This window comes from Tetrao urogallus (genome assembly GCF_951394365.1).
Source record: "Tetrao urogallus genome assembly, chromosome: 2".
Taxonomy (NCBI): domain Eukaryota; kingdom Metazoa; phylum Chordata; class Aves; order Galliformes; family Phasianidae; genus Tetrao; species Tetrao urogallus.
This window is the reverse complement of record NC_136814.1, coordinates 34,579,443-34,590,073: the sequence shown is the minus strand read 5'-3', so window position 1 is coordinate 34,590,073 and position 10,631 is coordinate 34,579,443. Positions and strand designations below refer to the sequence as shown.

General features: G+C 43.1%; 1 protein-coding gene across 1 annotated transcript in view; it reads left to right on the top strand.

Moving 5' to 3' along the window:
* Positions 1-1,484: 1,484 nt before the first annotated feature.
* SDCCAG8 (SHH signaling and ciliogenesis regulator SDCCAG8) overlaps positions 1,485-10,631 on the top strand; it is a gene marked incomplete at both ends in the record, with an annotated part of 96,661 nt that continues 87,514 nt past the window's right edge. Inside the window, 3 exons of the mRNA XM_079550591.1 lie at positions 1,485-1,551; positions 9,175-9,354; positions 9,486-9,568. Of these exons, the coding sequence (XP_079406717.1) occupies positions 1,485-1,551; positions 9,175-9,354; positions 9,486-9,568 (330 nt within the window). The remainder of the gene's footprint in view (positions 1,552-9,174; positions 9,355-9,485; positions 9,569-10,631) is intronic.

The window sequence follows — 10,631 nt, the reverse complement described above, 5'->3', positions numbered from 1 at the left end:
CGTCCCGCAAACCCCTTAGATGTTTAAATTCGCAACGAAGAGAACACCTTCAAACCGTCGAGTCGGGGATGCTATCTATGTTCCCCAGCCCGTCACAAGGGGGCTGCTCTTTTTGTCTCCCATTCGGCAGCATCGCACCCACAGCCCGTTCCCCGCGTGACGCCGTAACGGGCAGCACGGCGCTGCGCGACGCTTTGTCAGTCGCGCAGTGCACCCGGCTAGGGCCATAACCGCCCGCACAGAAACACAGCGAAGGGCGGCTATGCCGCGCTTCTCCGCAGGGAGAAGTGAGGAGGCGCGGGAGGACGGCGCGGAGCGGAGGACACTCCTCGTCGGGCGCGCACAATGGGAAGAGGGCGCAGGCGGCCGTTCTCCATCAGTCGCCCCGTCTCGCCGGGCAACACCGTCCGTCAAATGACCGCCGCCGGGGGCGCGTTCGGACCCCGAGGGAGGCGCAGCGGCGGTTCAGGGGTGTGCCGGCGGCGCGGGCCAGAGGGGCGGCACCGCAGCCCGCCCCACCGCTGCCCCACGCCTCCCGCCGCGCTGCCGAGGGCGGATGGAGGCGGGGGCGCGGGGCGGCCTCTGGGCCCCGCGGGGAGCGCGGCTACGACCGGATCCGCGCTGCGGGGCACAGCCCGCCCGACGCCCGCTGACACAATGGGCTTCTCCAGCCCCACTTCTCCTTCAAGTCCCCACTCACCCCTCCGAGGAGGCTCTCCGCGCCGCGGGGTCGACCCGCTGCTGGTAGTAGTGGCGCCGGGTGCTCGTTGAACCGGCGGCCCCGCAGGGCAGGGAGGGACGTTCCGTTCCGCGTTCCTCCGGCAACCGCGGCAACGTTATTCCCTGCACATAGCGGCTAACGGGCAGAGCGGGCACGGCGCTGCGCAGGCGCCGCCCGGGCTCACACAATGCGGGGGGGGAGGGCGGACGGCGCCGCGCAGGCGCAGAGGGCCGAACCGCGGGGTCGGAGCTGCGCTTGTGCCGACTTCAGACAATAGCGCGATGGGCGCTCTACTCGCGCCGCGACTCGCGGCAGTGGGAAGCAAACGTGGGTCCACCCCCTCGGCTGTACCGGGACCTGCGCTGTGCTCAGCCACTGCGGGCGCGGGGACGTAGGCGGAAGGCGTGCACAGTACGCAGGCGCGAAGGCCGTTGCGAGTCACAACAAAGGGGAAAAGAGAAGCGGTGCGTATCCTCCCGCTGCCAGTTGAGTGCGCGGAGGGGACTACACCTCCCAGCGCGCTCTGCGCCGCGCGCCGTTTGCTGGGAGCTGTGGTTGGCGCCGCGGTCTCCCCGCGCGCCGTGTAGCTGGGGGCGTGGCACGGCTCGGGCGCTCGGCTGTGGCTGGTAGTTGGCGTTGTAGCAACGGAAGGTAGCGGCGTAGCGGCTCCTCCGGGAGCTGGGGAGGCGGCGCGGGCCGAAGTGCCGCGGGGTGGCGCCGGGAAGTTCCGTGCGCGCCCTTCTTGGCGGTCGGTGGCGTCCCGATGCGGGCGCCTCGTGGGCAGCCCGCCCTGGAAGAATCTCTGCAGCGATACCAGAGGCGGCTCCGAGGTGAGCGCGGCCCGCGGAGCTGTGGGCGGGTGAGGAGGGCTGCTCCTGCCCGGGCCGGCACCGGGTGGGCGCCCGCCAGTGGTCGGACGCGCTGCGGCAGTGCGCCGCTCCGCTGCTAACGGCCCGAGGTGTCTTTCCTGAGCTTTAAGGTTTTCATCAAGTGCTTGCGGGAGTCGGAACTTGTAGTGAAATTAGAATGAGCCCGAAAGTACTGCGTCTGGTAAACTGTGGCCCTGTGCGATCACACGGGCTGTTTTTAACAAGTTGCATATCTCCTTGTGGTGGTTTCTAAGGTGCTTTGTTATGAACTTCACAGAATCGTTAAGGTTGATGAAGACCTGTCGGATCATCTAGTCAGCTACCAACCCATCCCTGTCATCCCACCAACCGTGTCTCTCAGTGCCTCGTCCACATGATACCAAACACCTCCAAGGACAGTGACTCCGCCACCTCCCTGGGCAGCCTGTCCCAATGCATTACTACTCTTTCTGAGAATAAGACTTTCCTGATGTCCAACGTGAATCTTCTCTGGTGCAATTTGAAGCCATTCCCTCTAGTCCTATCATTAGTTACTCTGGGAGAAGGGGCCAACCCCTACCACACCACAACCTCCCTTGAGGCAGTTGCTGAAAGCAATGAGGTTGCCCCTGAGCCTCCTCCATACTAAACAAGCTCAGCTCCCTCAGCTGCTCCCCATAATACTTGTGCTCCAGACTGCTTTGCTTTGTTGCCCTTCTCTGGACGTGCTCCAGGGCCTCAGTGTCTTTCTTTTAATGAGGGACCCAGTACTGAACACACAGTGCTCAAGGTGTGGCTTCCCCAGAGCTGAGTACAGAGAGATGATCACTTATTTGCTCCTGCTGGCAACACTATTTCTGATACAAGCCATTGGTCTTGGCCACCTGACCATACTGCTGGCTCGCTTTCAGCCAGCTGTTGACAAATGTATCCAGGTTCTTTTCTTCCATGCAGCTTTCAGCCACTCCACCCCAAGCCTATTTTGTTCTTTAATTGTGCCAGGCCTGACTTGCCTTTTCAGTTTAGGCGTTGATGCTCAGTTAGTACTGGCCTCTTGAATCACTGTAAAGCTTAATGGGTGGCACGCGGGCAGTGGAGAAGGCAGATTTCTTGTGTTCGTTCTCATCTAAGGAGATGTGTTAATGCGTTTAACTTCCAGAGTATGCAACTTGCTCTAACTGCATCCTGCTGGGGCATGTGGGAATATATGTTTACAGTGGTTACATTGAGCTGCCTGAACTGCCTTCAAAATAGGCTGTTCTCATCTTTCTTAGGCTGTGACAGCGGGAAAAGCCAAAAACCTTTGAAGTTCAAGTCTACTGTGCTTTCTTTCCCTACGTTCTCCAAGCTTTAACATATTTAATATTTCTTTTGCGTGCGTGGTTTAGTAAGTTTGGTTCTTTTCTTGATTCAAACCAGGCTTTTCATTAGAATATGCTTTTGTAGCATTTTGCAACACAAATCCAATTTTTTTTTTTTTATTTTGTCTTAGGTTTTTTGTGCGTTTAAACTGTTCCACTGAAATTTCACTTTCTGTCAACTAGAAAATCTGTTGGAGTTGCTTGGGAACTGTTGTATATCTAAAGGTACATCTTCATAGTCATTATGAGCTCATAAACTTTTAATATGTAGAGTTCAAAGCATTCCTTTGTACCAAGCTATCTGGAGGCTGTAAGGTGATGACTTTAAATTTCATGTAACTTTAAAGGGCCTTTCTCAAGAATCTTGCATCTTGGACTGTTTACAGGAGCTCATAATATAGAATGACTGGATTGCTTCACACTGGATCCACTGTGGCTTTTAAATCACTTCAGAACACAGCTTTCTATTGGCTGTTTCATTTCCCTCTCTTTTTCTCACATTGGTCCCAGTAGCTTTATGATTCATTGTGGAATGAATGGATTTATTGCTCCATGAGCTGATGAACCTAATTCTTTTCCAGTCTTAATTACGTAGTTTGAGATTTTTGTACAAGTTCACATCATTTGTGTAGTTGGGATTCTGGAATTTCAGGTAGCATTTAGCACCTTTAATGTTTTTGATAGGCAGCATTCCTCAAGTGCAGTCCTTGACCTTATGTGGATCCTGGCTGATGCATTGCAACAGTTCCTCTTGGATGCAGGCTGATACGTGGCAGGAGGTTAATACCATCCATTCTGGAGATCAGAAGAATCATTTTATGGCCTTATTCAGTGAGATGAAAGGGTGTATAAGTTCTCAAAGATTACCAGTTACTCTTCAGTGCAGTGTCCTTTGTTGTAAAGAGAGTTGCCTCAGGAGACTGGTTTGTAGGGAAGTCCAAGCATTCAGCAAGCCAACCACAATAGCCAGAGGGCAGAAAGCCAGACAAAAAGTGTGACTGAGAAATAGGTTGTCCTAGAGCCCACTAGAGGGATTTCTGATGGAAGTACTAAAGGCCTTGTAGCAGGGATTTTCCTGATGAGTCTAAGACTTTGTATAATTAAAGTCTTTACCATTGTGTGTAATGTGGAGTTAGAAGGGTGGTATTTGTGCGGTGGGTTTATTAGGTTACTATGTAAACTTTCACTTGAAACTATTTCAAATGAACTTCAAAATACTCAGGAGGTAATAGAATTTATGTTCAAAAGTTATCCCAGAAAGGTATTTTCTGCTGCAGAGTAAGAGTTGTGCTATTGTAGTCATATCAATTATGGTGGTCATGGCATGAATGTCCTGTGAGCCTTCTGCTCTGTCCATGTCATGAACACTGCTGTTTGAATGGCCAGAAAGAATCAGTTCTAGCTAGGATGCTTCAATATTATCAAATAATCTGGTGAGTGCAAATCAGTGTTTTTGAAGGAGGATTTTTTTAATCAACCTGTCAAAATCATAGAATCATAGAATTGCTCAGGTTGGAAAAGACCTTAAAGCTCATCGAGTCCAACCACAACCTAACCATACCACCCTAACTCTTACAACCCTCCATGTCCCTGAGCACCACATCCAAACAGTTTTTAAATGCATCCGGGGATGGTGACTCAATCACCTCCTCGGGGAGCCTTATTCCAATGCTTAACAACCCTTTCTGTAAAAAAATGTTTCCTGATATGCAACCTAAACTTACCTTGGCGCAACATGAGGCCATTTCCTCTCATCCTGTCACCATTGGGAAGAGACCAACCCTGCTCTCGCTGTAAGCACCTTTCAGATATTGGAAGAGAGCAATAAGGTGAAGACTCAGCCTCCTCTTCCTGAGACTAAGCAGCCCCAGTTCCTTCAGTTGCTCCTCTGTCCAGTAAATATTTTAAATACTACTAGTTACGTTTTTTAATGTAGAGACTACTAGTCTTATTAAAAACAAACAAACTAGACAGTTGTCCTTAGATGATAGTTAAAGCAACATTTTTTGCAGAGTTGTTATTTTTTTTTCAGTGTCTATTCCTTAACACTTCTCCCAGCTGGAGTTTTTTCCATCTCTTGCAGCCAATTTTGTTGTTCTGGATGGTTGTTTCCTGTGCTAAGCTCTCCATTAGGTCTTAGAGTATTTTCTGTGGCACTTCTGAGTACATGAATGAGATAACTTTGGTGCTTTCATTTGAAGAATTGCTCTTCATAGACAGTCTTGGGCAGTGCCTGAAAAAACATCTTTTGTTTAGGCGGTGCAAACAGGGTTCAATGCCTTCTCTGTTTTTTTCTGTGTTCCTTTCAGTGATGTATTGTTCACACAATTTTATTTTTTTCCTCCAAAGCTGAGTACTGCTTACATGGAAATACAGCAAGCTTTTTTGTGTTGAATTTAATTTCAGAGTTTTGACTCTAGCCTTTATTTATTTATTTGTTTGTTTATTTGACAAGTTGAATGCATCAGTCATATCTCCAATTTAGTAGAACAAAATACATTCTACAGTAGCAGTGACATGCTGCTAAAAAAAATCCCTTGTACTAATTGTATTTATATAAAGATACTTCTCTGAAAAAAGGATACCAGTATTAAACCAGATTTAATACTTTAGATGAAAGCTGATACGTCAAAGAAAAAAGGAGCATTGGGTTTTGTTACTGGCTTTCGTGATAGGATCATGGAATATCCTGAGCTGGGAGGGAACCCAGGGGTTATTGAGCCCAACTCCTGATTCCACTCTAGCACATCCGAGATCCAAACCCTGTGTCTGAGAATGCTGTTCAAACACTCCTTGACCTCCAGTGGGTTTGGTGCCATGACCACTAAATACTGAAAAACAGAAAGCATTATCAGTTAATAAAATGATTTGGGTTGGTTTTTTTTTTTTTTTTTTAATTTTCTTTTCAGTCCAGATAAGTTATCTGTACAAATTCTGAAATTGAATTTACATACATATTTTGACATTTCATATTTTTCATTCTAGGAAACAAATGAAATATTTTTTGAGGCAGGTTTTCAAGCATATATTTTAATGGGTAGTATGAAGATGCATCAGATCCTCTCTAGTGTAGGAAATATTATAATTACTTTTATATGTCTGTAGGCAACTTAAAAAAAAAATCTTAATGAGCACTGGAGGGGGAAAAAGCATAAGGAAAAAAAACAGAGATCAAGGCTTTGTTTCCCCACTGCTGATAGTATCTGCATATTAGATTTGATTGCTTTCAGAAATCCTAGATTGTATTATCATTTTGATTTGTTTCCAATTAAAATTGAATGTTTAACACAATCAGTACTCTTTTGTGCGTGGGATCTGTTTGTGGAGATCTTCGTGTTACACCTGGATGTGGTGTCTGTGCTGGAGGTTGTACCAGATGGCCTCCAGAGATGCCTTCCAAGCTCAGCCATGCTGCGATTCATCTATATCCTTAGCTCTACCTATGGGAGATAAGACATCAATGACATTTTATCACGCAACGGAAATATGTTCTCAGATATTGTTTGTAAAGTCTTAAAATGCAGAAAAGAATACGACAATAGATATGCAGGCAATGTTGGGCAATGCATTTTTACTGAGAGCAGCTTTTGTAAAATGTGCTGTTATAGGAATAGCTAACTGAAAAAGTAGGCTGATTGTGCTAGCACTTAGAAACTTATGGCTTCATTTTAAAAATTATTGTGAGGTCTTTAAGTAAAGATGCCTCGGTCTCCAATAGTTTGCATCCCCAGTGGTTCTTTCTGCTTCTTTCATGCTTAGAAAGAACATATGTTGCTTTTATCAATGTAAAATGTGTACATTCCCACTTGTTAATGTTTATTCTTTTATCCTAATGCCCCCAAATGATGTACTTAGAAAAAAAATTGTGCATTTAGCCTTTTATATGTCCAGTTCAACTCGTACTCAAATGAATGTTAGCTGTTTGGTATTGAAAGCTCCTAATTCCCAGTTCCCCGGTAGTGAGCTTTTTCCTTATAGCAGCAGCCTTTTTAATTATGAAACCAGAAAGCATTTAAGCAACTTTGTCAAATATTAATGAAGCTTTCAAAAATATTTCAAAAATATTCTAGAGACAGGAAATGTTTAGCCACGAAAAACAGACATCAGTGTGTCACAGATAATGTTTTTATTATGTTTCACTACTACTCCTGCACACTTTACTTTGTGGAAGAAAGCATATACATGGACATGTACTTTGTTTTGTTTTTATTCTTTTTTTTCCCCCACTTGCTACAGAAGGAAAATTAGAATTCAGGGTTCTCTGACAGAGGCTTACAGTGAACAGGAAAATCAGGTGCATTTTCTAGTTATCAAATGACTCTCCATGCAATACTTTAGCTGACATTGAATATCTTTTGGCAACAACTCATTGCAACATAGTTTACTAAATATTCAAGCCACTGCATCAGTGAGATACAGTTACCATTTGTCAATTAACTCTCCCAGTCTCATAACATCCTGTAATCCTTAAGAATGGGTAACTTAATTATGCCCATTAGCTAATAGAAAAATGTATGACCTAGATTCTCTTGCCTGAGCCACCAACTTGTGAAATATATTTGGGTTTGTTATAATAAATTATGACTGTCTAAAATGTGCTTTTGCTTCTTCTCTTACACTAACTTGGTTAAAGCATGGAGTACCTGAAAATCAGAAGAGGTAAGACTGGTCATAAGATTAATGGGCTTTAAAAATGAGCGCTGCGGAAAGATTAATATGTGAGAAGCAACTCATGATTCTGTGAAAAACTAGCATTAGTAAAATGTGAGACAGAACTGGCACACTGGGTTGAAAACCATGTTCCTAAATAGAATGGTGTTGGTGTCTTATTTATATTTTATGAACTATAGGTGAGTTATGGCAATGCAGAGAAAAGGACTGTGAAAACTGTTACAGTCAGGGAAAAAAAGTATTTCCTAATTTTAGTCAAGGTGATGTATTTGAACTTGAAAAAGATAGGTAAAGTGAAGCTAGATATGCATACTTAGCTTTTTTTCCGACTTGAATTGCTGTTCACTTTGCTATTGGGAAGAGAGGAGCTATTAATATTTTTAACCTTCAGCACTTATTATACTCTAAGACATTTGCTTGTTCTACCAGCAAATGCTGAACAGTGATTTTTTTTACATTTTGTTTTTAAATTCAAAATATATTTTCAGGTAGGTGTTTCTGAGTTCACTTGATATTACAGCAGAGCCCGGAGATCTTGCTTTTTGATTGTTGCAGGAAGCCATACTCCTCTAGGCTGCTTTCCTGTCTGTCCTATCTAGTTTGTGTATGTGCACTTAAATGGAAGAGGAATAAACTACTGATCTCCATTTATACATAGGTGATGGTAAGAAAGAAGTGATAAGAGAAATAACTGATGGAGGTCCTACAATGTGGGTCAAAAATATTGTTTAAAGCCAGGCTCATATTTTCTAATTCCTTGTTCATTTTTCACCTCTCGGTCTGCAAGTTTTTCCAGTTTCTTTTCTGACATACTGGTAATGTTCAGGTACATTGATATAATACGGCATTTATGGTTTTCTATTTTTATGAAGTTAGCAGAATAAAAAGAAAGATAAAAAAGAAAATAAGTTCAATGCACTGAAAATGAGAAAAGAATGTTATTGTAGTACTACCAAGTCCATCCTTGAAAGGATTCATAGAGTATTTTGGTTTATATGGAAAGAGGTGTTTTTTGTTTTGTTTTGAATAAGCGTTATTTATTTTTTATACTCATTCAGAAGTCAAGTGTCTTTATTTAATCTCTGTTTTATGTTGATTGCATTTGCTGAATTTTTATTTCAGTTATTTTTCAGTTATATGAGGCATTGCTTTGTCATGTAAGGTGTCGCCATGAGAAATCACTAAACCAATCCTTAGAGTCTGATCCTGTGCATTATATGAAATATAGAATGAGCATTATGTTTGAAATACAGTAAGGTATGACTATAGTTGAAGCTTCATAGTAGCAATTTTTAATACTAGCTACTTGTGCTGCTGTGAAGTCATGTTGTATTGACAGGCTGACACTCTGTTCGTAACTTATTATTTAGAAATGTAGTAAATGTTGCTTCCTCAAGTTGTGGCCTGTCGTAGTTTTGGCTGTTTGCATTATGTAATTGCTTTCAGTGGCTGGCTTAAGATGAAGGAGTCAAGTTAGACAGCTGCTGAATGCATTTAGTTCTCACAGTTTTTTGCAACTTAAAATATTTCCTTTTATGTTGTCTGCTGTGGCTAATGATATGATTGTTTGCAGAGCGTGCTAATGAAAGTATCCATCAGCTGAAATATGCCTTGGAGGAAAGGCATTTCACGGAGAATAAGGATAAAGTTGGATTTGACCAGTCCTCTGTGGACAAGGGCAGTGATGATGTGGACAGATGCAGTGACAGCAGTGGCGATCCACCCTGGGAGGAGCTACAGCACAGTCATGCAGGTAAGATTACTCTGAAGGCAAACAGCGTAAAAATGTTACAAACAATATTAAATTTATTCATTCGTACTAACAGTATTTTTGCTTATAACCAGTGTGTTTATTTGTGTTTTTTTTTTTTCATCTCTTCCTAGTTAATCAACTTAAAATTTTGTTGCAACATCAGGAGAAGATGGAAAGTGAAGCCTCTCCATCAAGGAGGAAGATGCAATTCCGAGTATGTTTCTTCTTGTCTCTGTGTTATTTGAACGAATGACATGCATGCTGTGGTATGTTTTCTACTGTCCTGGGAGAATTAGAGCTCCTGGACCATTCTTACAATCTGAAATTTTGATTCTCAGTGATATGATCTGAACTTAGTATGTTTATGGCCATAGCAGAAGAAAAATCTCAGATACTTGATTTAGGCATTTCCTTCTAGTTGATCATGATGTGTATTGGTGACAGTTCACATTACTTTATTTTCTCATCATCTGAACTCCACTGCAAGTTCATCCTTTTTTCTTTTTTTTGGAAACGGTTGGGATTGACTGGATGGTCAATCCATGTAGCACCAAGTATGTACCAAAATGCAGTGGTCTCTGCCATAGTTAGTTTACTAAGTGGAAAGGGCACTGTTCTGCAGGTTTCTCAAATTTATTCTCCTTGCAGCAGAACTGCTCTCAGAACATGCACTCAGCCAAGGTGGGTTACGTTACAAACTTAGTGTCTACTTTGTGTTTTTCTGGATGGTTCTGGAAAACCCTGTATTTATCTCAACTGCAGTTCCGGGTGAAACAAGGGTTGCTTTTTTTACTATGGTCAAAAATTATATTGGGTATAATTTGAGAAAAAGGCTGTTGCTAGAAATTTCTGTTGCGTTTGCTGGTTTGATTATTCATTCTCATTTAAATGTCAGCATAGAATCATAGAATGGCTTGGGTTGGAAGGGACCTCAAGGAACATTAAGCTTCAACCCCCTGCCACAGAGTTCTGGTTTTAAAACCTGAAGTTTTTATCTTAAATGTTGGACAGGGAATCTTAGAAGCTTGCTGTTGAACATAAAACATCTTCCACCAATTACTCTTCTTGTCAGATGCACATTTTGTGTATAAGATGTAATAGCTACCCCATAGTAGCATGAATTTTTAAAATATATATCTGTGTATATATATATGTTTTATTTATTCATATACATATATATGTTGTTATTTATTTATTTATATTTTTGATTGTGAATATTTAAAAAAAGATTTTTAAAAAACAAAGATGTAGGTTTCTGAATCTTTTATGAGGTCTGG